Here is a 27,922-nt window from a genome sequence, read left to right on the forward strand (position 1 = left end):
ATTCAGTTTTCAAATTGTGACTATTTGATAGAGGACAAAAGATTTTCACAAATCAAGCAGTGAAAAGTAGTTGCCTCTTACACCTGATAACTGTAATCCTAATAACTTTCCGCCTTCAATCACTCACCCTGAGAGACACTTGGCATGTTTGGCTGAGTCTTTACCTCAATGTGGGGAAAATTTGATGTGCTCTTCCTTGCAGAGATGCTTTATTTCAGCCGCATTTTAGGATTTTTGAACATGAACAACCTGTTTTAGATCACGCTACCACATGTCAATCAGATTGAAGTTCAGGATTAAACTAGTCCATTAATTAAGACCACACCAATTGAGTTTTTTTAATATATTCTTTTGAGCCATGGGATTTTTTTCTGGAAAGTAGAATTTATGTTTCCATAAATCACAGAATGTCATCCATGTCCCGAAGCACCACTGCAGCCCTAGTTTGTCATGTCCGCTATATTTGACTCTTGGTTTGATGCTCTTATTCTGAAATGCACAAAGTTTAGAACCTTAGAAATGGTTTTGTAATCCTTTCCAGACTGATGGATATTAATGACTTGTTTTTTAATGGTTCTTAAGCTTCTTTAGACTGGGGCATGATGTGTAGTTTTTTTAAATTTTAACCTACTTTATGCAGCCTGAGAGGTTCTTTCTAGTGATTTATTGCTGCTGAGAATCAAGAGACTACTTTATGTCTATGTGGGACTGCACTGCCTGTATCTCTCCCCAGAATCCCAGATAATTTTCTGCATCTTAATTGATTGGGTGTTTGCAGAAGGAGAAGCTCAACCTGTGAGCTTCTCACGCATGAAGCACCACCACCACACACACATAGTTATTTACAGTAAGTGTGCACTCTGTAAATTATGATGTTTCAAATGTACTGCAATCCATAACAAGCAGAATCCTGCAGGTCAGTGATTTAGAACATTGTTCTTAGTAACAGATAAGACTCCAAGCAGTTCTTCCTTGAAAATGGATAAAATGTAGAGTTAATAACATTTTATTGAAGTAATATGCAGGAATTTGAAATCCCTCAACTGTCAAAGAAAAAGGTTTAATGCTGTCTTACTTTTATTTACCAAAGCCTTATTTTGCAGTTCAGTGGCTACAATAACAAGTTTAAGAAATACAAGAGAGCTTTCAGTGCACTATAAAAAATGTAAAAGTGTTGCCATTTATAGAAAGTTTCTGGTGCGTAACATACATTCTCTTGGCTCATCTCTCACCACATTGCTTCTTCTTTTTCCCCAATTCCTTTACATTATCTAAAATGCTTAGTAATTGGTATGCAAAAGGCTGCAGTAATCCCTTCATTAACATAAAATATGGCTTTGTATTAAAAAAAAACAGTGCTGTGCAGCTGTAGTTGTTTTTGCAGTTTGTAGTTTGCAGTATCTAGGTCAGAAAGACTCACGGGAGTTTTTGTTTGTGAACACATTAAAGTTGCAGAAGGGTTGAACTGCGCGCTACTAATTGGAGTAAATTTATAACTGGATCACAGGAGAGGATCATCTGATTCAGAATCAATTGAGAATCCTATAAGCTAATGAAGCACAACTCTGCTGCACTTCAGAAAAATATATGTCAAAAACATAAGGATAATAAATGGCATTGATGTTTGTCTCTTTGATCTGTATGAGCCAAAACCCTGTTATTAGAGAGAAAAGTTAAGACTGGGATAAAACAGTAAAGCCAGCAAGGCATTCAGCAGGATTTAATCTTTGCTAGTGGGACTTATCATCTTAATACTAAGTTATCATGGAGAACTGATATTTTTCTGCTTTGTTTCAATGAAAACTTTGAAGCACTGGAATATTTCCTTCCAGTGTGAGAAAGAGAACAGGTGTGATGGGGGATTTAACTGAGCTCCATTCAGCTGGATCCCTGGAGCAGAACATATGGTATATGTCAATGAATTATTAATAAATGCATTTTTTTTCTCCTCTTTTTCTTTCTTAATTTATTTTTCATCTACTGTCAGGTATAGGGCAGGTGAAGTCCTCCAAGTTGGGTTCTCTCTCTGTGCCTTTGTGGATTTTCAAGGACACAACAACTTATGTGTTTGGTTCTTATGTCTTTGCTTTTGAGTTCCTTAAATCCTAAACTGATGCTATCTCAGATAAAAATTCTCCCTTCTTGTACAAGGTGGAATGAATTTTATGAACCTCTAGACTTATAAAACAAATATGAGGCTACAGAGCTGCAGTCACATTGTTTCTCATATTGCCATGAATGTTGGCTTTTTACATCCAACCATGAATAAATTAACATTGTCTTGTGAAGCTTTAAATCCAGTCATGTCTTTAACGCGCGTGTTGTTCTATAACTGTTCTTTAACAGTCCCAGTTGGATCTTAGAAACAGTGTTGCTAAGGTGGATGATAAGGAATGTCAGAAAAAAAACAATATTGGGATGTTTTGTTATGTATTTTAGGGTTTTGAGGGAATCATTTTTAATGAGCCTGGACAAGAAACTGCAATATTTGAAAGTTTTGTTGTGGTTGTTCCAAGAGTAACTGAGCGTGCTGCAGTATGAATTCAAAACAAACAGAGAAAAGTGGGAGGTCGACGAGTGTCTATAATAACAGAATCTGCTGTCTTCATGAACAGGAAAGACAAAGTTGAAACATGTTTGACATGTTTTTTTTGGTTTACTTTTTATCCACATTTAACTCTTTGAATTCCTTAGATTATCATTTGTATAGTACAGATATAATTTTTTTGTATGTTTCCTTCAATAAAAGGAAAAAAAAAAGTATTTTTTATTATTTCACATCAACATTCTCCTACTGAACTTCCTTGTCTTTGATGTTTCCTCCTGCATTTACCCTTCCTTAACTTTGTAGTGCAAAAAAAAGAGAGCTGCATCGGTTTCTCTTTGTTTACTTAAAATCTCTCTTCTTTGCTTTAGACTTCTGGTCTCTTTGTTTGCTCTGGTACTCTTAGAGTCTTCTTCTGAAAAGGTCAGCATTGAATAGATGATGTTAGTCTGATGTTAGTTCTTCTCACATGGGAAATCTTTTGTGGCAATACAAATAATGATTCAGAAGCACAGAAATGGTTAGTCTTACATTCTCTGTTATCAGTCAATGTGTGTCTTTATCCCTATGTCCTTTTTTGCTTATATACTATCAATCTCTTCAAAATCCTCCTTGCTTTGAGCTTGGTATAAATGAAAACTGTGGCAACTTCATAAAATAAGTACTGAGACTGGTTTTACATTGACATGTTGCAAAAGCCAATAAATTGTTGAGAGATTTTTTTTTAGAAAAGTCATTTTTTCCTAATGTTTTTGTTAGTTAGACTGAGGATGAATTGATACAAGTACAACTGCTGGAGATAACATAATAATGATGCTTCTGACTTTTATATTTGACTTAAAAACAAGGGAGAACAGAGATTCACTTTCAAAATTCTGGATTAAAAGTTTCCATCGGCGTTTAGTCCCACTTTTCTCTGATACCCTTGAATAAAATCATATTCAACCTTCTTATGGCCTTCAGAAGTAATCTGAAGACTAAACAGAGTTCACATGTGCATAATAAAGTGCCAATTAAAATAGAGCTGCTCTGTAGTTAATTCAGGCAATTGTTAGAGAAAATCACTGAACAAAAGTTGTGGGCAAGTTTAAGAGTATCATTCAGACAACTTGACAAATAGTTGTACTTCTGGTGGAGCTTGAGAATATCTTTACAAAACAAGCATTAGTTGCACACTAGAAATCAACATCTAACTATTTAACGTTTTTGTTCCAGACAATTGACAAAATTCAGCAACTGCAAAGCAGTGCAATTGTGCTGCAAGCATGGTTTTTTTCAGCACGGACAGGAAATCTGGTTAGAGCTGCTGGCAGCTGGAAGTTGGATGGAGCCAAATGCAAACAGGCAATTCAGGAAGAAAACCATTTTAACCAAAGGACCTGCAGCTGTAATTGCAATGAGAGGTGGCTCTACAAAGTACTGAGGGGCTGGAAGTAAATGCATGTCACACTTTACAGATTGTTATTTGCAAAAAAAAAAAAAAACACAACACTTTTTTTATACTAGTATGCATTTGTGTCTTCAAGGGAAAGAGAGGTTCTTTTTATTCTGGAGCTGTTTCTCGACTCAAGTAGAGCTCTTTGTTTTATTTATCCCTGCAATGATCAGAGGCATCGATTTTCAACTGTGAATTTTCCCAAACTCTACTTGAAAAAGTAGATACTGAAAAAAAATTTTTTTAAATGAACAAATGAATGCATTTTCTTGAATTCATTTCATTTTTAATTGAGCTTTTACTCCTCTGAAAAAACTTTAGTGCTGTTGCAAACATCAACATAGTTTTGGCTTCAGACATTATCCTGGTTTCTGCTGATTTCTATTTACCAGTTTTTCAGAAGTGCAGTCATCCACTGACTGGTAAGAAATTTGATAACTGTTGTGGAAAAATGAATTTACCCAAACAGTAGAAAAGGTGAAAAGCATCTTGGCATGTGAGAGCAAAATAACTGTAAAACAGACATCCACATTGAAGTAAGAAGCTCTGCCAGACAGAGTCGACGCATGTTTCACACCCAAGGACAGGAAATTAGCAAAAAAACGTTTATAAAACACATTGTGAAAACTAGCCCCTTGGCAAGGTAGTGTTGGGGAACTCTGTTTATCTATTCCTCACAGGTGCAAAGAAGTTTCTCTGGGAAATAACCTTCAGAGTGACGACAAAAGTCCATAAGCAAAATAAGAAATAAAGACTTAACATAACATGAGTTCAATTCAGTCATGAGACCTGTGAGCATGTGATAAAGTATTCCATCGTGAACATTTTTTTAAACAAAACTTTCAAATATGTGCACTCTCCTCTGTGTGAGTAAAATCACAATTAAACAAAGCATTACTTTGATAGGTAAGGGAAATATAAATGCATTATGAAGCACTTTGTAGAACTTAAAGCTAAAATAAAGCATATAAAGATGAACAATTTCCAATTAATGCTTCCGATAGGTAAAAAAACAAACAAACAAAAAACTGCTCTAATTTTAAGTATGTTGTGGTCATTTGTCCTGGATTAAACAAAGTTGATTTTTAAAGGTAAATACAATACCCCCTTATCTCCTTGCACCTCCCACCATTCCCTGCTCCCCTCTGCACCTCTCCTCCCAGCTCTGCAGCATTCACAGATATCTGCAACTCTTACAGCATCTACCAGCCTCGACTTTGATTATTACACGAGTCTTTTTTTTCATGCATTCCTGTAAGGAAACTTAGTTCAAAGTAAACCTCGGGGTGGATTTACTGTGACCTGTTTGTGGAGTTGAATGGGATCGGTGTTGTCTTTGATGTGGTATGTATGAAAACCAATGTTTGCCTCCTCTCTACTTGCAGGTTTATCTGAACAAATACAAGAAAATTGATTTACTTAAATTCCAAATATTAATTCACAAAGCAAATTTTTCATTTTTAAATGAAATATTAAACTATAATGTTGGAAGTGTTTTCTGTTTTTACTGAATAATTGGCATTTTGTACAATCATACTTTTAAATCAATCTTCTTTGCTGACATTTGATTAAATTACACCAATTTTTGTCAATTTTTTCATTTTGTTTCAATAGGAAATGATTTTACGTGAGAAACCTGTGAGGCGTAAATGTAAACTTTGATTTTCTATAAAATAATAAATAAAAAAATAATCTGGATATTTTAAATAATGAATTTTACTTCTGTTCTCCAGTCTAAAGATACGTAAGCACGCTCCCTTGAAGCTAATCTAAATTAATTCTACTCACTTAGTCTTATTGTAAAGTACTTTAAAACACCGTGCAATGCAATTTTGTTAGAATCATATCTGATGTAACTTAGCTGAACTCTGACACACTTGACTCGGAAAGCCCGAGTGAAACAAATGGAAACCCTGTTGATTAATTTCCTGACATGTATCCATATCCGAAGCAAACTGGACGGTTTCCAACGTTTTTAATTATTAAGGCCCCTCATTTGTCACCCTCTCAATGACATCACATGGTCTTTGTTGCTGTGGTGATATATGATCCAGATAATATCGTGAGGACACCAGATACTCTTGTTTTGTGATTGGGGGTTTTGGAGTGTTTGTTTTATCTTCTGAATTATTGCAACCTGACCATAATCTCCAACCAGCCTTCAACGACGTGCATATAAGAACTCATTTATTTTATTTTTTTTAAATTTATCCAGTTTATCCACTGAAGGCTCCAGCTAACTAACTGATTGAATGTGATGTGAAACAGGTCTATCTGAGGACAGATCAGCTGTGACAGATCGTTTTCATGACTCTTTTCTTTGATTCTCTGGAACAGAGCAGGGAGAGGAGTTTTCTCAGCCATGAAACTTGGCAAGGCAAAAAGCTTGAAAGACGACCATAAAAGAGGAGGTAAAACACACACCGTTATTCATAACGTGAATTAGAATCTCTCTAAAAAATGGTTTTGATGTTTGATCATTGCACTACATGACGCAAACAGATGATCCAGCCATCCTGGAAATGGAAGATCTGGATAAGAAAGCCATGCGTCTTGCTGGAATGCTGGAGCCGGATACCATATCTTTGGCCTCAGTGACTGCTGTCACAACTAATGTTTCCAATAAAAGGTCTGAAACAGTCCCACACACACATAAGCTCACTTTAATGTACAGCAGGGAACTTATTAAACATGGCTTCTTTTGTAGTGTGCCATTGCAATTATGTCTGAGATTGGGTGTGCAGAAAAACTGCTTAATTGAAAAGGGAAAAAACTTGAAACAAGGGGAATCCTTTGCAATGTGTTACTTTAAATTCAGCCTTTTTTCCTGTGCATAGCTGCAGCCGTCTTCTCTGAAGTCAGAGCAGCCAATTATAGTATGCATTAGTTGTTTTTCCATATCTGTTTTTTATTGCTTGAAGTAAAGCCTTTTGTTTTCACCAAAATGTTTTCAATTGAAGTCGTTTATGAACAGAGAAGCTACTGAGGAAAGCAGAAGACAGAGAAAATGTTGCAAAGCTACATCCAATTTTGGGATAACTGAAAACTCAGTGATTATTTTTGCCATTTCTGCAGATTTAAGATTAATGAACTGATTCTGCACAATTAAGCATCGAAGGGAGGAAAATGTTAGTCAGTTAAATGTTTAAAAATGTCTTTGTTTCTTTTTCTTTCAGGTCAAAGCCGGATATCAAGATGGAACCGAGCTCTGGAAGGCCCGTTGATTATCAGGTTAATTTTCTCAAATTGCATCTGGATTTCTGTTCTTTTCTATGCTGAAGCAAACCTTTATAAAATGAGCATGAAGTATGATTTCAGGTACATTCTAAAAAAAAAAAGAAAAAAAGATTAATCATGTTAATGCAGTCATTTTTTGAGAAGGGCTACATGAGACATTCATTTTGATATTCTGAGTGTTTTTTGTTTTTTTTATCTCAGAGATAGAACTTATTTATTAAAGCATTTTTAAAGGTATAAAATCCAAACCACCTACCTAACAGTCCCAGATCAATCATAGCATGAACTCCACTTGCTGAGAAAAAGTTAATCAGTGTTATTATTTTCATTTGTCAGTGGTTATGATGTCATGCCTTGATTGCTGTGTGTGTGAATGTGTGTATGTGTGTGAGTCCACCTTCTTTCTTTAAAAAGAAAAAATAAAACAGCAGCACCTTTCCTCAGAGTTAATTCCTTTGAGAATTTCTTGCTCTTTGCACATCAAAAGCCAAATAAGGTCACACTAAACACAAAAAGCACCAAAATTACAAAGACAGCCATGAATACAAAGCAGAAGAATCCAGTGAATGTTTGCTCTTTGGTTTTAATTGATTTCTTTCACTAAGACAATAGACCAAAGGATCAAGTGCAAACTTGTTTGCCAAGGAAAGTTAAGTAAGCAAGCAAAAACAAGCACTACTTAAAAGACAGGAATTTATAAGGTTTAGTCCAAAACAACAGTGAACTGTTTCAGCACAAACCATCACTTATATCTACATAACTCCAGAAGTTTACAATTATATAAAACACTTGACTTAACTGCAAACCGAAGGAACATTTACTACCCAATTAAACTAGTTCCAATCACTGAATTCTGCAAAATTATCTGACTTACTTAAAAGAGCAAAATTTCCAATTACAAGTACTGAAGATCATTTGGATTATTAAAGAAAATAGCACTGTTTAGATAACCGGAACTGATAATCTCTCCCATCAGATCAGCATCACAGTGATTGAGGCTCGGCAGCTAATAGGTCTGAACATGGATCCTGTGGTGTGTGTGGAAGTTGGCGATGACAAGAAATATACATCCATGAAGGAGTCCACCAATTGTCCGTACTATAATGAGGTGAGAACTCGTTTGTTTTTCCACTTATGGTGCTTCGTGAAAAAGTGTGGTCTGACACATCCATATAAACCTTCTTGCTTTACATTATGATAAGGCTGAGGAACACGAGGGATTAGTTTAGCTTCCAGCTTGAGATTGGACTCAAAATAAAGACACGATATTGATTATGCTGAAGTGTAGAGTGCTCAACCCCCCGTGATGATGGAGAATCTCTGCTGGATCTGGGAGGGATTAGTCAGGGTAGAGGGGAATGTTCCAGAGCCCAGACTCTTTGTTGTGCCCTGCAGGGAGTGAAAGTGACAGTTTGTCTGTTATCGATTCCCAAAGTCTGACTGAAAATCCCCACTGAGAGAAAAACTTGAAGCCAAAGAAGTTGAAATGGCAGCATCTCATGTTTCCAGTGCTCACTATCAGTTTGCTGTGGCTTGTGCTTTTTGCAGAGATATGTTTTTTTTTTGGAGTTTTTTTGCAGAAATATCATGTGGAATTGATTGATATTATTGCCTAATTTCCAACAGTCAAGCTGCATGTTTTAGGCCAGTGTTTCTCAACCTTTTTTGGGCCAGCGCCCCCTTAGCCTTCATCCAGGTCCCTCACCGCCCCCCACCAAAGAATTTGCAGGCTACTTTCCACTGACTATTATTTTATCATTAATATTACTATCACTATTGTAGATGTTTTGATTTTTATGCTTGTTTCTGTATTTATCATCAAAAAGAATTTACCAGAGAACAAAAAAGCCATGTGAATGGAAATTATTTTCACAAGCGTCTACGAAAAATGCAATGAACATTCAACTTAAAATCGGTAGGCCTAACAGCAGCCAATCAGCCAATGGAAAAAATATCATGTTGTGCCATTTTCTAGTTGTTAAATCTTGCACAAAATGACCAGATAAAAGATGTACAACATGCCAGTTTAAACTTTGATCTATTTGCAAAACGACTGAACTCTACAACATTAAAACATGGATAGAACTGTAATTACATTAATCATAGCTCTTCTTCTCTTCAGTGTTTGTCGATTTCTGGTAGTGCAGCTCTGTGCTGCCTTCAGGAGAATGGGACATCAGAGTATCATCCATAAAACTTCACCCACATGGCATTTATTGCGCAAACCAGAGCTTTCAGTGGAAAAACAAAAGTTCCAGGTCCTTTTAATGCCATACAAATATGAGACAGAAACATGGATTATATCTTTATATAGACCTGTCTATTGATTTATAGATTAATAGTTTTACTGGACAGAAATTACAAAGAACAAATCTGGTTCTTAATCAAATCCTAATGAGTCAAATTGAAAGTGTCATGGAGTCATCAGCCTCATGACATTAACACTGACATAAAAAATAATATTGAAGAAATAAATATATCAAATCTAATTATAAACATAAATAAGTGTTCCATTTAGTTTATTTTGATTAGGGTTCAAAAAGGGATTATTCTCTCTTGGTTTATTGCTATGTCCACTTTAGTTTCTTTCCTGTTGCTAGATTTAATTGATCATTTATTGACCACCAGTAATCTTCACTCATCACCTGCTGCGCCTCCTAATCCTCATGTGTTTCACATCATGTGTTGCTTTTTCACTGTTCAGCGTTCACTGTTCTCTGTTTTTATGCCATAATTCACATCTAGTCCGTCGCTCCGTTTTATATCTCGCTTCTCCTGTTTCAGAGTTTTGCACAATGTGCGCGTCTTTTTTTTTAAGCCCCTAAGGTGCAGGGCGGTCGGGAGACGTATCGATGGGGAAAAGGCAGACTGACATAAACCTTTTAAAACAACGGAAACAATTTCAGTATTCTGATTATTGAAATTTAAAAGTGCTGTGTTGTTCCATCACCCCCATTTCATACCGGACCACTTACAGCACCGGTGTTAACGCTATAAAATGAACGCTCTATATCGTGGTATCACCCATGGAGGAATTTCTTTATTTCTTTATTTAAATGGGTTCGTTTTTCAGAGAGATACACAGTAATATCGTGATTTTAGCTACCAGTAGCAGGAAAACGGAGCTGTGCCAAGAAGCTAACAGAAGCTAACAAACACTGAATAGAAGAAGAGCTGCCATCGATACAGTTGCAGCCAAGCATGTTTTAATGTTACACAACACAGTTTTACTAAGTTGCTCAAAGTCTAAACTGGCATTGTTGTGCATTTAAAGTGTAAAGTTTATCTTCGACCAAATGCCCCCCAAAGGCATCCCACCGCCCCCTTTTGTAAAAATGTCCACCAGCGCCCCCTGCCGTCCTCTGAACGCCCCATGGGGGGCGGTACCGTCCACATTGAGAACCGCTATTTTAGGCAAATAATGGCTCAAATTAATTACTTCATGTTGGGTTAGAAAGCAATGCTTTTGAAATAAATAACTGTCTTTACAGTCCTTACCATCAACATTGACTTAAGTATATAGAGTAGATTAACTTATGTTTTCACAACTTATTATATTGTTAAAATCAAGGAATTTCTTTTACCTTTCTCTTTTTTTTATTTTCTATCTAAGTTAAGCAATTTTACTTAGATAATTGATAGGTTTTCTTACAAAAATATTTAGGGGTCTGTTAAAGTTGAGATTTAAATTATCCGAGATTTGATTTTTATACTAAGATTTTACTGTCATTTATTTCTATTAATGAAATCTTACCTTATAAGCAACATGCGCAAAAGCAAGAGTCTACTGATGCTTCTATGCATTTTTATTATTAGAAAAGCATGTGTGCTGACTGCTTCAGTTATTTAAAGTAATTACCTTTAGTTATTTAAAGCAACATACCCCCTTATCTTTATTATCTTCTTACACTAGAAGCTTATGTAAACTAACATATAGTAAAATCCAAAATTTCTCATGCCTCACTATAAACATTAGCTGCTATGTAACCTTGCTGCCGCATATTTTCCAAGGTCATACCTTTACCTGCATACTGAACCTTGTACTTCAAACAAGCCCATCCCAATCTGAGCCAAGAGGAGAAAAAGTGTGATGTTGTACTGTTGATGTTAGAGGCAGGAGTAAATATATTGCAATTTAATGGAAAACCCTGTTTCTCTACTCCCTGCAGTATTTTGTCTTCGATTTCCACGTCCCACCAGACGTCATGTTTGACAAGATCATCAAGCTCTCGGTTAGTAATCCATACTATTCAAAGAAACTCTTTCTCATCCGATCTTTGTACAAATAAAAAAAAAAAATTTAAAAATCCCATTTTTCTTGTGAAAATCAGTTCCATAATTGTGTTTTTAGTTCACTTTCCTTTGTGTCTACTTAGGTTATTCATTCTAAAAACCTTCTAAGAAGCGGGACATTGGTGGGAACCTTTAAGATGGACGTTGGGACGGTTTACTCTCAGCCTGGTAAGCTAACATTTTCATGTCCAGTAAGAAGCAGCTGATGACTCTGGCTGTCAGTATGCAAAAGAGTTTATAAAAAAATATTTGTTCAACAAGAAGAATCCCTTGCTTTGAATTTTATGTTTTGTCATTTTTGCTGGTTTAAAAATGCATCTATTGACATCTGCCACAGAACACCAGTTCTACCACAAATGGGCCATCCTGTCTGACCCTGATGACATCACAGCGGGGTGCAAAGGATATGTAAAGTGCGACATTGCAGTTGTCGGGAAAGGTGACAACATCAAGACACCGCATAAAGCCAATGAGACGGATGAGGACGACATAGAAGGGTGATATGTTGTTTCTTTCTCTTAAAACTAGATTTCATCACAAGATCAAAACTCCTGCTTGCTGCAGTCAGCTGCATATGCAAAATCATTCATTTATATTACTGTATTATATACATCTGTGTATCATTTCCCCTCAAAATGAACTAGTGCCTGGAAATATTTTCATAACAAATTGATAATCTGCACATAAAATGTAACTGCAAACAGAGAAGCAAGATGAGATGCAGCATCTATACTTATGCTAATATTTCATAAGACTGAATATAGTCGAAAGATTTCCCTCCAAGCACAAACTAAATCTGTCTTATCAATAATCACCCAGTCTCTGCGAATGCCACAAGTTTATAAGATTTAGATTTCTGAGTGAAAACTTAACAATAGATGCAATCGCGCTCCGCGGTCGGCTCTCTGAATATGTTTTTCTGCCTCTGCTTGTGCTGCAGAAATCTGCTCCTCCCAGAAGGCATCCCAGCAGAGAGGCAATGGGCGAGATTTTATGTGAAGATCCACCGAGCTGAGGGACTTCCTAAAATGAACACCAGCATCATGGCGAATGTGAAAAAGGCCTTTATCGGAGAGAACAGAGACCTTGTCGACCCCTATGTTCAAGTGCAATTTTCTGGGCAAAAGGTTCCCTTTCTTTTTCTTCTTCTTCACTCTTTTTTTAAGTGCTTTATTTCTTTTTTTATGACTCCATGGGGAACATTTGCACTGAAGAACTCTGACAAATCATACAGATGTGGATTTGGTTTAGATTTACAGCTTCCCAAAAGCTGAAGTATGGTTGACCTCTAAAGGATTTAATCATATTTTAGGATTATTTTATATTGCTTTCACCTTATTTTTACAGTTTTGCTATCTGAGAAGCTCAAATGTGTTTTTCTTAGAATAGGCTGCTGACTTGGTACTTCCCTCCAGAAACATAAAATAGATTACACCATAGACTACTGTATTGTGGCATTGTGATCAGCTGTGTGTGTATTTCCCTGGTCTGTGAGTTGAGTGTTAAGATACTCCTCTACGTCTCCAGGGAAAGACTTCGGTCCAGAAGAGCAGCTATGAACCAATCTGGAATGAGCAAGTCATCTTCACAGAGCTGTTCCCTCCTCTTTGCAAGAGGATCAAGGTGCAGATTAGAGACTCGGATAAGGTCAATGACGTTGCCATAGGAACCCACTTCATCGATCTACGGAAGATCTCAAACGATGGTGATAAAGGTATCAGTCAAGACACAAGAGGCAGCATAGAAGTCGATTGTCTTATTAGAAATGATTGCTGATGGAGCATGTTCATTATTTTCCCACAGTTTTATAGCATGTGGTGGTTTGTAGGTCAAACCCGCAAGGATTGTTAAAGGCGTCCAAACCATTGAGCATTTGCACAGCACAGCTCTGCAAAAGGGAACGTGGAAGGAAAACAGTTTATTTTTTATTTTTTATTTATTTTACTAGTAAAATCTGAAAAGTGTTGTGTGCAATTGTATTTATCCCCCTTTACCCAGAGACCCCTAAGTAAAATTCAGTTCCACCACAAACATTTTAGAGGTACCTGTTATATTACTCAACTATCAGTTCCAGGAAAATAAGTTTTCCTGGATCTTATTTTTATTGAATTCTCTTTCACCCTGAGAAGGTAGGTAACCATTTCCTCTGCCAAATCAGGACATCCAAAGTTTTGCAAGGCACCAAATATTATACTATTATATAGTCAGAATATAAGAGTTAAAACAACATGTTAAATGTCAATATGATTATACTGTTTATGACTTTCATTATTTTTCTGAGAAATATCTCAAATTCCACTCATAAAACAAACTGAGTAATTTCATCATAATTCATTACTCTATTTAATTAGTTATGGTTGGAATTCAGACATAAACATGTCAAAAGAGCTACATTTTTCCTATAAAACACTTTTAGTTTGGATAAAAGGATTTTGAACTGAAGGCACTGAATGTAGATCTCAATGTTTCCTGACATCAGCTTAAATCCTTTCATTTTAATGTAAACTTCCTCAGGCTTCTTGCCCACCCTGGGTCCAGCCTGGGTCAACATGTACGGCTCCACTCGTCAGTACACTCTGATGGACGAGCACCAGGACCTAAACGACGGGCTCGGCGAAGGCGTGTCCTTCAGAGCGCGCCTCCTTATCTCCGTAGCCGTGGAGATCCTGGACACTACGTCGCCTGAAACCATCTGCTCAACCGACGTTCAGGTGGAGCCTGTCTCCAACATCTCAGAGGTGAAAAGACTCCCTTGGTTTTCAGTGGATACTTGTAAGGGTGCTAAGCAACCAGCATCACTGTTTTTTTCACCTTCCTCTGGAATAGAAATGCTTACTAGCCTTATTTTTTCCATTAGAGTGCCACAGGGAAAATGGAGGAGTTCTTCTTGTTTGGTTCGTTTCTGGAGGCTACTATGATCGACCGGAAGATTGGTGACAAACCGATAAGTTTTGAAATCACAATAGGTATTTGACACTGCTCTTGGTCTTCACACAAAAATCAATAGCTACCGTAACTGTGTTCAATCTCCTGAAACCCTCTGCTAACAGGAAATTATGGCAACCACATTGACGGTGTGAGCAAATCCTCTGTGAAGAAGAAAAAGAAGGAAGGAGAGAATCAGGAGGAGGAAAATGAGCTGATCCAAAACTCCAGCGAGGATGAGGCTGATGAAGATGCGGACCTCACCTCAGTCTCCTCGACTCCTCCCATGAAGCCTTTCATCACAGACAGGTCTGAGGTTGCTAAAGCCGGAAGGAACTTAAAGAGCAAAATAATTTTTTTTTTTTTTAAACTTTAAAATTAATTTCCCAAACTTTACAGAAACTACTTCCATCTGCCGTATTTTGAAAAGAAGCCATGTGTCTACATCAAGAGCTGGTGGCAGGATCAGAGGAGACGGCTTTATAATTCAAACATGATGGATAAGATTGCAGACAAGTTGGTGAGTTTAACTCTTTCTATGTGACTAATTTATATCTGTGATCCTCAGAGCCATTAATTTCATAATTATCTTGCCTTTTACTGATGAAGTTGATTTATTTTTTTTTCCAGATTGGACTGAAAATACGCCATGCAGCCTCATTTATTTCTGAAAACAAAATCTATGCGCTAAACTTTGAATTTATTGTGGCTTTTCTATAATCCATACACAGGTTTTGTAGCCAGACAAAACAAAAATTGAGGTTTTTAGGTGTAATAACAAGAACAACTTTTGGAGGATTCATTTCAGCTTTTCAAACTAAGAACACTTACAAGCTTTAAAAGCATGGTGGTGGTAAGATCATGCTGAGGGATTGTTTTACACAAATAATGATGCTAAAACATAGGAGCCGTAATTCCAAATTCTTCAGTCTCAACTCAAATCAAATTGAGGCATTAAATATCCTAAATGTCCTTTACCACAAAATCTGTTGAAATTTAAATTAAACTATGTCTTTTTTGCTTTGAAGAGTCGTCAAATATTCTGTAAGAATTATGCCAGGAGTGTACAGATGGAACTTTTAATGAAATATTAGTGAGGGTGTATGCATATCCATTATATATTAGTATATAAATCTGACAGGGCTACACAGTGGCGCACTTGGTAGAGCTGTGGCCTCGCAGCAAGAAGGTTCTGGGTTCGATTCCCGATGGAGTTTGCATGTTCTCCCTGTGCATGCATGGGTTTTGTCCGGGTACTCCGGTTTCCTCCCACAGTCCAAAAACATGACTGTTAGGTTAATTAGCCTCTCCAAATTGTCCCTAGGTGTGAGTGTGTGTGTGCATGGTTTTGTCCTGTGTGTCTCTCTGTTGCCCTGCGACAGACTGGCGACCTCTTCAGGGTGACCCCGTCTCTCGCCCAGAACGTTAGCTGGAGATGGGCACCAGCAACCCTCCCGACCCCACTGAGGGACAAGGGTGTAAAAAAATGGATGGATGGATGGATGGATGGATGGATATAAATCTCACCATGTTTGTGTTACGGTTATTATGTCTCCATATAATAATAATAATAATAATAATAATAATAATAATAATAATAATAATAATAATGTAATGCATTTAGTAAACATCAAGTATTGTAGTAGTATTTGTTTGACTCTATTTCCTTGTGTGCTCCACCAGGAAGAGGGCTTAAATGATGTTCAAGAGGTCATTAAGACAGAGAAGGCCTTTCCAGAGCGCAGACTCAGGGGAGTTCTGGAGGAGCTCAGCATTGGCTGCAGGTAATCAGCTCTGTAGCAAAAATGTATCTTCATCTTGAATCAGAACCAGAATTGTCAATAGTAGTAAGTAAGCCCCTATAGAAAGTTTCTCCCAGCAGTGATTGCAGAGGAAATGCTATGATTGTTTTAGGCTGCACCAAAAGGGGCCAGTTTAGTTTTGATGCTATCTTAAAAAAATATCTCCCCATAAAAAGGCAGTTATCTGCCTCTAGAGAATCTTCCTTCAGCAGACAAACTCATTCATTGAGGGTTTCACGCTGAAAACAGGCTGCAGATTTCATCAGTGTCTTTTTTTCTCTCTTTCACTTAATGATCTGATTGTGTTTTTTAAATTCAGTTAGTCAGTATTCAGTGAGAACCAGCATGACAGGATATGTTATGAATATACGTTTCTCTGTGTGTGTTTTTTTTTCCTTTTTTTGGTGCAGTCGGTATGTGACACTTGCCAACAAAGATGTGAACCTGGCAGGCAGAACTAAGCTTGATCGAGAACGGCTCAAGTCATGCATGAGAGAGATGGTAAGATTTATTCCTCTTGAGCACAGGAGGGAGCTTCAGTGAAGTAACGCATCAGTAGCTTCTAATCTTACTGCAGTAGCAAGTAAATGAAATAGAAATGTATGTCTTGTAGGTCATCTGCATGCATGTACAGGATCGCACTGAATTTTCAGTGTGTATTAGGCTCAAAATGTGGGAGAAAAATTACATAAAAAGGTTTTATTTTTATATCATTAAACATTGCTATCACGTTTTACTGCTGCAGGACAGCATGGGACAGCAGGCCAAGCAGATCCGCACACAGGTGAAGAAAAACACGGTCAAAGAAAAACTCAAGCTGGCGCAGAACTTCCTCCAGAGGCTCCGTTTCCTTGCCGACGAGGTAGAAACTCAGTTCTCTGTAATCTTTAATACTCTGTAATAGGTCACGAGTAAGGAAAGAACTCAAGACAGTTTGAAGCTTCCTTTCTTTAAATTATCTCCAGCCTCAGCACAGCATCCCAGATGTTTTCATCTGGATGATGAGTAACAACAAGCGCATCGCCTATGCCCGAATTCCTTCCAAAGACATTCTGTACTCTGTGGTGGATGAAGAAACTGGCAAAGACTGTGGAAAAGTCAAAGCAGTTTTCCTCAAGGTACCACCACCCACACCCTCCTTTCTTAACTTTATGAAGATCTGATCACAGGTTAACATGAAGGCATCATGGCTACGAATAATTGATTATTTGGGCATTTGATGATGCTATAACAAATAACATTAGTGTTTGTAGTACACTAAAATAAATATGCAAAAGTTAGTATTTTCTGTGGATTACCTCAGAGTCATAATATTAGAAATACAGACTCAAATGTGTACAGCCCCTCCGATGTTTAGTTAATTGTTTCCTAGCAAACCAGAACTCAACCATCTGCTTTCTGCAGCCATAAATAAAATGCTTTTGGCAGGATTTAGACTGGATATTAATTCACTCTTCTTGGCAGAATTGGTAGAGCTTATTTAAAATGTTTGGTTTTCTGGAATTTACCTGGTTTTTAAGGATAGTTGAAATATGAACTTCTATGCAAGCCAAATACCTACTGGCTAAAAGGCTTTACTGTCAGATTAGGAAAAAGGAGCTATTTGGAAACAATTTTAAAAAGTTATTTGGAGGAGTTAACACAACATTATAGGACTCTTCATTTTTGGCATCCGACCAAAGTAAATGAACTCCAACACATTCTCCTAAGAAGAGAGGTGAAATCACTTAAATGACAAAACAGACAGAATATATTGAAAAGTATGAAGATACATTCATAAAAGCTTGCAAAAATGTAAAGATAGAGCATTAAAATGACTCTGCTGTAAATAATTTGAAAATAGAACATATTTGGAACTATTATAAATACTGAGGTGTCATTTGGTTACTGACAGCATTAGTTTTCTTGTGGGAGCTTTAGGTTTTAGTGACTTCACATTAGTAACATTCATTGCTATAACCTCTGTCCACAGCTGCCTGGTAAAAAGGGGTTTGGCCCTGCTGGCTGGACAGTCCAGGCTAAGCTGGAGTTATATCTGTGGCTTGGCCTCAACAAGAGCCGGAAGGACTTTCTACATGGTCTCCCGAATGGTTTTGAAGAGATCAGAGCCACCAAAACGGGCCACGGGCTTCCTCCAGTCACCCTCGTCTACGACAGTAAGTATTCTGTAATTAGTGAAAATGGAAAACTGTGAGCTCTGCTAAGCTGTTTTTAAACTTTCATCACATCTGTTGTCTTTGAATAGTTTAGCAACCAACTTTTAAAGAGAGGATCAATTTCTTGATGCAGAAAAAAAGTGTCGGAATAAAATGTAAAAGCTCCGTGTTTGTTGTTTTCACCAGTGAAGCAGGTGTTTCAGCTCCGAGCTCACATGTACCAGGCCCGCAGTCTGTTTGCGGCTGACAGCAGTGGGCTTTCAGACCCCTTCGCTCGGGTTTTCTTCTCCTCACAAAGCCAGGTTACTGAGGTAACAGCGGTCTTAACTGTACACATCCCACTTCTGTGTGAGTTTTTGTATCGATTCACGTGCAAACCGGGCTGGTGTGTGCCGCAGGTTCTAAATGAGACACTCTGCCCCACGTGGGACCAGCTGCTGGTGTTTGACGATGTCGAGCTGTTCGGAGAGGCTACTGAGCTCAGAGACGACCCTCCGATCATTGTTGTTGAGTTCTATGACCAAGACACTGTGGTAAGATCCTGTGATTTGATGCTAAATTAAAAAAAAAAAAAAACAGTGAAACAATGAAAATAGCTCAAGATTGTGGCCGTTTAAACTAAAATCTCTGCTTTTCCATCCCTCATTCCTTCTGTCTGTCCACCCTTTTTTTTCTGCATATTTTACATTTATGTTCTCACTTATTTTTGCTAAATAGAGTACTCATATTATAACTTATATATCATTCATATAGTAAATATTTAATCATGATTGTGTAAATCTACTACAAGTTGTACTATCAGTAATTAAACAATATTCCAGCATTGCACCACTTTGGCTAAATAGTGACACCAAGTGGCTGTTATTGGTAACTGCACCCAGACCTGTTTCTAATCCCCCTTCCCGTATCCCCTCAACTTTTGCTTCACTGTTATGTCACACAATGTGGTGCACAGGGTAAGGCAGAGTTTATAGGTCGGACGTTTGCAAAGCCCATCATTAAGATGCGTGACGAGCCTTACGGACCCCCGAGATTCCCCCCACAGCTGGAGTACTACCAGATATACAGAGGGAACAGCATTGCAGGAGAGCTGCTGGCTGCTTTCGAGCTACTGCAGGTAACAGAGGAAACACAGTGAACCATGCTGCTTAAAGGTGCTACTTGTGAGATCACAGATTTTCATTTTAGAAATTTGGTAAGATCCCTTTTCCATGTTTGTTGTAAAAATCCTTCCTTCATCTTCCTTCTATCCTCATTTTCCCCTTAAATCAATCCTTTTGTCTTTTGACTACTACTTCTTACAGATACCTTTTGATGCAGAGGAGATAAGGCGAGCTCTAATCGCTGTCCATGACTTTGCTGTTCCTCAAATAAAGGTCCTCTTTAAACCACCCCTTTGTTTTTTTTTGGGGTGGGGGGTTTCATTTCAATTTATCTTGCTCTCCTAATTACTTCAGTATTGTATATCCTTTCACTTTCACTTCTTCACACTTCTTGGTTGTTTTTAAGATACAATTTTGGTTAAAAAAAATAATAATGTAGGACTTTTAACTGTGATTCTTTTTCAGGAGTACGGTAGCAAGAGACATACACATACAATGAACGTAAAAACAAGAATTGGGTGCATACATACAGTCTTAAACAAATCTAACACTTCCATTATTTTTGGGGGGGTACTTAGCAAATAGCAGAAAAATGACACGTAGTGAAAATAACGCTAACTGAACATTTGAACACTTTGTATCAAAAATAGTAGAGCATTTTTAAATTTAACTTTCTTGCATTTAAGCATGACTTGAAATGGGATTCACTGTGCAGAGTCAAACTGGTGTCTTCCAGTTAATAGTAGACTTAAATGTTGGTGGTTCCAGGATTGTTCTTTTAATTTCATCAGTTATGTTTAAAAGTGGCCCCCCGGCCATAAAAAAAAAACTTGAAATCTGACCTTTCAACTCACATTAGGTTGGTCAAGGAGGCAGGGCTGATCTTCCTCCCCTTGAAGGGCCGACGGACTCGGAGCGTGGACCCATCCTTCCTGTTCCCCTGGGCATACGTCCCGTCCTGAGTCGCTACCGCATAGAGGTGAGCTATTCCTCCTACTATTTTGTGTTTTGAGCTTTACAGGTTACCTCCGTCTTACTCTTCATTTTTTCCAAATTCAGGTATTATTCTGGGGATTAAGGGACCTGAAAAGGATCAATTTGGCCCAAGTTGATCGACCTCGGGTGGACATCGAGTGTGCAGGTCGAGGAGTTCAGTCTGCCCTCATTCAGAACTACAAGAAGAATCCCAACTTCAGCACCCTGGTCAAATGGTTTGAAGTGGTAAGTTTGTTTGGCTTAAGCCGTCTCTGTTCTAGCAAAGGTTAATCCCTCCCACCTTTATCACAGCCAATTGTAGTTCTATGTATAAGGTTCGTTGAAAAGACTTTTCATCCCTTCATTCTCTGTAGTTATTGCAGAATGTTACTGAGAGTTTTTACATGAAACATGAAATTGAATTATGTAACTCCTGTGTTGATCTCCCTCCACTTGTTTCCCATCAGTTACAGGATTTATTTCAAGATTTTATTATTGACTTTTAAGGCTCTAAATGTATTGCCCCTATTTTATTGGCAGGATTTTTACACGATCATGTTTCATATGGAAACCATCTAAAAGCATCCAGTCGAGTGGATGCTTTTAGACGTTCCTTGACCTAAACTGAAACGTAGAGGTGATCACACATTATTTTTGTGGAACTGCTGAGACCTTACAAACTTTTAAGCTGATTTTTTTATCTACAGCTTTTGACTTGAGTGGGCAATTTCAGATTTATACTTGTTTATGCCTTTTTTTTCTCTTCTAATGTATTGGAATGTGTTTTCATTTTTGTTTTATCAGTACTTGTCACCTTCTCATCTATTGGCTTCTCGTGTAATTTCATTGCTTTCTAAAGTACTATTCATTGCTTTTGGAGCCCTGCATCATGTTTAATCATTGAGCTTGATGTTGACATTTTGTTACCACAGGACCTGCCAGAAAATGAGCTTCTCCATCCTCCTCTTAACATCCGGGTGGTGGACTGCAGAGCATTCGGACGCTACATCCTGGTGGGGTCCCACGCTGTTTCCACTCTCAGACATTTTATCTACAGTCCTCCAGACAAAAGCTGCAACAATTGGGCCACTGCAGGTACTTTCAGCCTAAAGGATCTTTAGTATTTATTGATGTCAGTTCCTCTTGTATTTCCAAGTTGACATTTTTATACTCAATAAAACAATAAGTAATAGCATACTTTGATTCAACTTCGTGTCTCTGTTTTAATGACTTTTTCTGCTTACTTTCATTCCTCAAAATCCCTCTTGTGGATATCTTACCTCTACTTTCTTGTCTTGTTCCTCTCTTGCATGCCTCCTCCTGTCTTGTCCTTTCCTCCTGCCCACTGCTGCTGCTGTCTTTCATCATCGGCTTCCCTCCAGCTAAGCTAATGAATGGCTACATGGTTCTAACCAATGGCTGCTCCCAAGCTCGCTCCTCACCCAGCCTTTCTTCCCGCACCTTCTCTCGTCCCGCAGGTGACGTCTCCGTCAGCCTAGAAGCCGAGCCCCCAATCCGAAAGATGGACACAGTTGTCAAGTTGGACGCTGTAAGGATTTCTGTCCTGTCTTCAAGCTGAATAAATAAATATGTAGCCTATATCTGTTCTGTATGCACTTCCTTAGATCTCAGAAGTATTACCCTTGCATCTTGTCCTATGCTTTTTACCTGCCGTTGTATTTGTGCTGCTCATTCCTGTATCATCCATTGTGTATTAACCCTTGTGCTGTTTTATGTAACGCCCAGATGTCTGATGCTGTTGTAAAAGTTGACATGGTGAGTAGTTCTCCTTAGACGTTTAGCAGCCAATAAGCTCAGAAGTGCATGCAGTAAACTGTTTCAAAGCCTTGAATGAAAAACCAACAACAATCTGGAATAAATTCATGTCTCTGTGACTTTTTCAAGAACAAAGACGAGAGTGACAAAGAAAAAAAGAAGAAGAAAAAGAAGAAGAAGGGAGGAGTAGAGGAGGAGGAAGAGACAGATGAGCGAGTGCTGGACTGGTGGTCCAAGTATTTTGCCTCCATTGAGACGCTGAAGGAGGTTGTATAGTCTGTTCTTTCCAGCTCTGTTCACTCATTTTTATGTTTATTTCTGATGTTAATCTTGTTCTGTATTTTTTCGCTGGTCTGTTAGAACCTTAGATCCCAGGAAGCAGCTCAAGCAGAGGCAGAGGAGAGAGAAGACCTTGAGATAGCAGCTGAGGCAGCAGGTGTTTGACTTTTACAGAAAATATATTACAAATATTAAATCTTTGATATAAACATATTTATGCACATTTTCTGCCTTTATTTTTTGTTTAGATCAATGAGAGCTATTCTGATTCTCCATCGTTGGTTGTTTTTGCAGGGGAAATATTTTCATAACCCTCTCATTTTTCAAATGTTGTCACATTACAGACACAAACTTCAGTGCATTTTGTTTTAATTAAAACATCAATTTTCAAATCTTGCCACAGAGACTCATATCTTTACCACCAACTCTGTCAGTGTAACACTTGAATATGTTTTGCTCTAGACTCGGATGTTTATATCCTCTGGTTTTATGTTCTATCAGGTAATGTCATCTGACTTCAGCATTAGGGAAATGTACTTTTTATGATAAAAAGGCGATACGCTTCGAACACATGTTTTCTACTTCTACATTTAATCCTCTTCATGACTCCATTTGAACCTAAAAGTTTCTCATTCTGATCAGATATCAGACCAGACGACCTCCACCTAAAAGGCTCCAAAATGAAAGAAAGGTTCAAAGAGAAGAAGAGCTCCAAGCAGAAGAGGAGTCAAGCTGCGGACGGCTCAGAAAAGCGGCCCCCTAAAGCAAGAGTGGACGAGCTAGTGGTGAGTTTCTCAGGCGGCAAGCCAGCAAACAGCTAAGTACATTTGAATTTTTCATGCTGCTTGGCTCATGCAGGTGTACAACAAAGAGCTGGAGAGTGAGTATGGCAACTTTGAGGATTGGCTTCACACGTTCAACTTGTACAGAGGAAAAGCTGGAGATGACGACGAACACGCCCTGGATGACGACAGGATTGTAGGCAGATACAAGGTAGGAACACAGAGTGAAAATGTCTGTGACTCAGTCAGCTCGGATACTGCTGCCATAATGATCAAACTCAGTTAGGTGTCAAAGATTTACATAAAGAAGGCAGCCGTTTCACATGCCTACAAACCAAGCATACAGAAAGACGCCTAGATTCAATAAACTATTGACTGATTAACTTGTATTTTATCAAATAAGGTCAAAGTAAGACTGTTTTCCACTCTGAGAGAATAGAAACAGATTCAGTGTCTGTTCGGTTTTCCAGGATTCAGCTAATTTATACGTCTCTTATTATGACTGAATAGGAGTTTGAATTAAAGGCCCTCAAAATATATAAAGAACTTGCTTACTTCTAAGTAGGATTGCAAAATTCTTGAAGGATTTCTCGTAAACAAATGGTTTATGTGTACAAATTGACTTTGAACCACACAACATACAATGTTTAAAGTTGCCTCTCTGAGCGGAAATGTCTGTGACCTCGCTGACGTGGGTCATTTTCCTCACAATTTGTCTATCTCTTTGTGACCTAGGGCTCGTTATGTATGTACAAAGTACCACTTTCTCAGGAGATCACAAGAGAAGCTGGGTATGATCCCAACATGGGGATGTTCCAGAGCATTCCACATAACGACCCCATCCACGTTCTTGTTCGTGTCTATGTGGTCAGGGTGGGTGACATCCTTGATGTTGGAATCAATCCAAGAGCGATTTAAAAATGCACAAGACATTTTAAATGAATATTCTTTTTAATTTCTCGTCAGGCCACAGACCTTCATCCAGCTGATATCAATGGGAAGGCTGATCCGTACGTCGTCATTAAGCTGGGCAAGTCAGAAGTCAAAGACAAAGAGAACTACATCTCCAAGCAGCTCAACCCTGTATTTGGCAAGTGAGTGGAGAAAAAGCTACTTTTAGCCCCTTGTAGTTTTTGAATTCAAATGGTAGAAGTGAGATATGGTGAAATTATTTTCCCAACTCTGCATTTTTTTAATGCATCAGTATGTATCTGCTTCTTTACGGTCAGATCCTTTGACATTGAAGCCACCTTCCCTATGGAGTCGATGCTGACAGTGTCTGTGTATGACTGGGATTTGGTCGGCACAGACGACCTGATTGGAGAAACGAAGATTGACCTGGAGAATCGGTTTTACAGCAAATTCAGAGCCACATGTGGCATTGCGTCCAACTATTCTATGTGAGTAGCTTTATGCTTTATTCTGTGAGTTATTTCTTCAGCTGTTTGGAGTTTTCAGTTCTTCAAAATGGAATGGAATATGAATGTAAAATTTATTAGCACAGTAAGTGTTGTGCTGTCCAGCCTGATCCACTGGGACTTTAGGCTTTGTGGTAGCTGAAGATCTTAGCTTAGAAGCTAACAGACCAGGCCTGAAAACAAAACTCAATTTGTAATTTATGCTTACAAACATGCTAGTGCTTTTGCTGCAGCACAACACAGGTTTCAGTATCAGAACATTAGAAACGTTGTCCATTAAATCTTTTACGTGTATTTATTTCAAAATAGGTGGATTTTCCCCTTATTGCAAATATTTAGACAAGTTGAATTTGTGAGAAGCTACTGCAACCCACTTTTTCAGGTTGAAAAAGTGGTCACTGCCCAAAATCTTAGAGTTTATAGCTTGAAAAATATCTGTTATCTGTTGACTTTAGGCATGGTTACAACATTTGGCGCGACCCTATGAAACCCAGCCAGATCCTAGCTAAGCTCTGCAAGGAAGGGAAGATTGATGGACCTCATTATGGGCCGGGAGGCAAAGTCAAAGTCGCGAATCGAATCTTTACTGGACCAACAGAAATAGAGGATGAAAATGGTAAGAATGAAATTTTCTTCTTAAATTATGAGATCAATGGAAGTACTTCTACAACTTGTTGCAACATTCAGAATTACAATTCAAACATTATTCAGAGTGCTGTCTTAAAATTGTGTGCGATATTCAGCTTTTTAGCGTTTTGCGCTTCAGTTTGTGCTTTCGCATTTGCATTGATCGTGCAGGTCTGAAGAAGCAAACGGAGGAGCATTTAGCCCTGAGCGTGTTGAACCACTGGGAGGAGATCCCGAGAGTCGGCTGCAAGCTCGTTCCCGAACATGTGGAGACCAGACCTCTTCTGAACCCGGACAAACCTGGAATCGAACAGGTGGGATCGAATCGATTGGTCAAAGGCTGTAAATAAAACCACTCTGGTCATTACAGATTCCTTTTCTCTTCCATTAAAGGGTCGACTTGAGATGTGGGTGGACATGTTTCCGATGGACATGCCCGCTCCTGGACCTGCAATTGACATATCACCACGGAAACCAAAGAGGTAGGTACTGAGGAGAACAATAAACAAATGTTACCTTGAATTTTTATAAATTCTACTTCTTATCATTGTCCTGATGACCATTCAGTCAAAAAGAGATTTATTTAGGGCTTTCAAAGTATTTAACAGAACAATATTTATTCCAGCTTAAATTCTGGTGAGTTCTCTTTTTTTTTTTTGACTAGTTTTGTATGTAAATTTTAACATTAAGCATAAGTGCAACTACATTTGTATGTGTTCCTCCTCCTCTTACTAGATATGAGCTCAGGGTGATTATTTGGAATACTGATGAAGTAATACTGGAAGACGATGATTACTTCACTGGGGAAAAGTCCAGTGACATATTTGTGAGGGGGTAGGTACAGCGGGACAAGGCAGCCTGGCCTCGTCCCGTGGGTGTGAGCTGTATGTGTTTTTTACTGTTAACCATTATTTCTTTTTGTTTTGTTTCCATCTTTTCTTTTTTCTGTGTGCGTGATTGTGTCACATCTCTGTTGTTTGTGGCGTGTCTCCTGTCTGTTGTCTTTTCTCTCCTCTCCGGTTAAAACTCCGCCGGTGTCTAGTTTTGAGCTCCGTGTTATTATTTGGAACACTGATGACGTAATTCTAGAGGACGATGCTTTCTTGACAGGAGAGAAGATGTCTGACATCTATGTCAGGGGGTAAACACACCTTTCCATCGCATGGCTCGCGGAAATTCCTTGCTTCCCTGCTCCCAAATACCTTGATTAAGTTCTCTGTGACTCTTCCTGCTGTAAAGCTACGTGGCGCACGCAAAATTGCTTGTTGCAACTGCTTTTTCTAACACAAAAAATAGCAATTCCCACTGAAAAAGTACTGCAGTAAGGACCAAACCTCGATGCATGTTGACATTATACATTAAGTAGAGAGTAATTTAACGTAAACTAAACCTGCTGTGATTTGTATAATTTATAATTTTATAACTTATAATAATTTTATAATTTTTTAATTAGATTTGTTTAAATTTTTACAATCATTTACGGTGTCAGTAGGCTGTTGTGGTATTGTCAGGTCACCAGTTCATCATGGAGCCTCTTAGACACAAACAACCTTTGACACACACTCATTCCCGAGAGCACTTCAGATTATCCAGCCAGATACATGCATTAAAGTTGAATAATATATTTGCCCTTAGCTGTCTGAGAAAAGTTGTCTTTAGTTTAAGAATAAAAAATAAATCATGAAGTTTCATAACTCCTGCAGCAAAATCTCAGAAGTCAAAGAAGAAAAAACTTTTTTTTTTTACTCTGGCATATTGTTACATTTCCCTTCAGAGTGCATCCAAAACAACAATTGGCTGATGGTCTGAACTCAGATCAAGCTGTAGAGTAGCTGGGTAAAATGTTTCAGGTCAGCCTGAATTTCACTCCAGGATCAAGTGGGGGATATATCTGCTCTAATTTCTTTTTTCTAAAGTGGTTTGGTCCTCTACAGCAGCTATATTTAAGGGGTCTTTGAAATGTCTAATTTGAAAAAGAAATAATGTTTTGCATGGAAGCATACTTTCTTGTACACTCACCAGGCACTTTATTTGGAGCAACATGCTAATAGTGGGCACCTCTTTTTTTCTGCTTAAAAATTAAAATTAAAATTATCTCGATGGACACGAAGGAGATTTGATGTATAACTTTTGCACTGATATCTCAAGAGTCCTTCTTTATGTAGAAACTGCAAGATGGTAAACTCTACAGTGATACTCATATGTAAGCACAGGTACAGTATATTTTATCTGCAAAAAGTCTTGACTTTTTGTTTCAATGTTTGAATTCTAAAGCAGATTTGGAAGTCAGAATATTTTTCAGCTTACATCCTGTTTTTTTTTTAGATTTGCTGTATTGATTAACAAATCTAATTATTTGCCTCAACCAGTTTAATCAAGTATTTCTTCCTGCAGTACTGCTTCTCACAATGCAGTTAGAAACCACCAATTTTTCACAGTAGCTCTGCTCAATCAGCAGTCAAAGTGCCTAAAAGTTTTCTTCATTTTCTTATTTAAGGAAACCAGCAACATTTTCCAGCATTATCTCGATCCTGTACATGTGTCCCTAATAAAGTGCTTGGTCATTGTA

At 38.0% G+C, this 27,922-nt stretch overlaps 1 protein-coding gene across 9 annotated transcripts in view; it reads left to right on the forward strand.

The window, feature by feature from the left end:
• otofa (otoferlin a) overlaps window positions 1-27,922 on the forward strand; it is a 73,137-nt gene that overhangs the window by 38,026 nt on the left and 7,189 nt on the right. For 2 of the 9 annotated variants that reach the window (XM_081602222.1, XM_008397635.3), the window contains exons 6-43: window positions 6,318-6,391; window positions 6,483-6,609; window positions 7,157-7,211; window positions 8,194-8,325; window positions 11,387-11,449; window positions 11,594-11,678; window positions 11,848-12,007; window positions 12,451-12,637; window positions 13,038-13,224; window positions 14,025-14,248; window positions 14,368-14,476; window positions 14,561-14,744; window positions 14,835-14,955; window positions 16,119-16,219; window positions 16,648-16,738; window positions 16,983-17,099; window positions 17,203-17,355; window positions 18,210-18,393; window positions 18,580-18,704; window positions 18,792-18,926; window positions 19,349-19,510; window positions 19,698-19,769; window positions 20,356-20,475; window positions 20,556-20,717; window positions 21,404-21,566; window positions 21,854-22,020; window positions 22,218-22,247; window positions 22,377-22,514; window positions 22,608-22,683; window positions 23,169-23,311; window positions 23,385-23,519; window positions 24,044-24,181; window positions 24,275-24,402; window positions 24,538-24,708; window positions 25,182-25,342; window positions 25,525-25,667; window positions 25,747-25,835; window positions 26,396-26,494. In XM_081602222.1, coding sequence (XP_081458348.1) covers window positions 6,318-6,391; window positions 6,483-6,609; window positions 7,157-7,211; window positions 8,194-8,325; window positions 11,387-11,449; window positions 11,594-11,678; window positions 11,848-12,007; window positions 12,451-12,637; window positions 13,038-13,224; window positions 14,025-14,248; window positions 14,368-14,476; window positions 14,561-14,744; window positions 14,835-14,955; window positions 16,119-16,219; window positions 16,648-16,738; window positions 16,983-17,099; window positions 17,203-17,355; window positions 18,210-18,393; window positions 18,580-18,704; window positions 18,792-18,926; window positions 19,349-19,510; window positions 19,698-19,769; window positions 20,356-20,475; window positions 20,556-20,717; window positions 21,404-21,566; window positions 21,854-22,020; window positions 22,218-22,247; window positions 22,377-22,514; window positions 22,608-22,683; window positions 23,169-23,311; window positions 23,385-23,519; window positions 24,044-24,181; window positions 24,275-24,402; window positions 24,538-24,708; window positions 25,182-25,342; window positions 25,525-25,667; window positions 25,747-25,835; window positions 26,396-26,494 — 4,911 coding nt within the window. Of the gene's footprint in view, window positions 1-6,317; window positions 6,392-6,482; window positions 6,610-7,156; window positions 7,212-8,193; window positions 8,326-11,386; window positions 11,450-11,593; window positions 11,679-11,847; window positions 12,008-12,450; window positions 12,638-13,037; window positions 13,225-14,024; window positions 14,249-14,367; window positions 14,477-14,560; window positions 14,745-14,834; window positions 14,956-16,118; window positions 16,220-16,647; window positions 16,739-16,982; window positions 17,100-17,202; window positions 17,356-18,209; window positions 18,394-18,579; window positions 18,705-18,791; window positions 18,927-19,348; window positions 19,511-19,697; window positions 19,770-20,355; window positions 20,476-20,555; window positions 20,718-21,403; window positions 21,567-21,853; window positions 22,021-22,217; window positions 22,248-22,376; window positions 22,515-22,607; window positions 22,684-23,168; window positions 23,312-23,384; window positions 23,520-24,043; window positions 24,182-24,274; window positions 24,403-24,537; window positions 24,709-25,181; window positions 25,343-25,524; window positions 25,668-25,746; window positions 25,836-26,088; window positions 26,188-26,395; window positions 26,495-27,922 lie in introns of all 9 variants that reach the window. The other 7 variants (XM_081602223.1, XM_008397646.3, XM_008397650.3 and 4 more) reach the window with 5 other exon arrangements.

The sequence above is a fragment of the Poecilia reticulata genome, chromosome 21, assembly GCF_904066995.2.
Source record: "Poecilia reticulata chromosome 21, P_reticulata-male-v2, whole genome shotgun sequence".
Classification (NCBI taxonomy): Eukaryota; Metazoa; Chordata; class Actinopteri; order Cyprinodontiformes; family Poeciliidae; genus Poecilia; species Poecilia reticulata.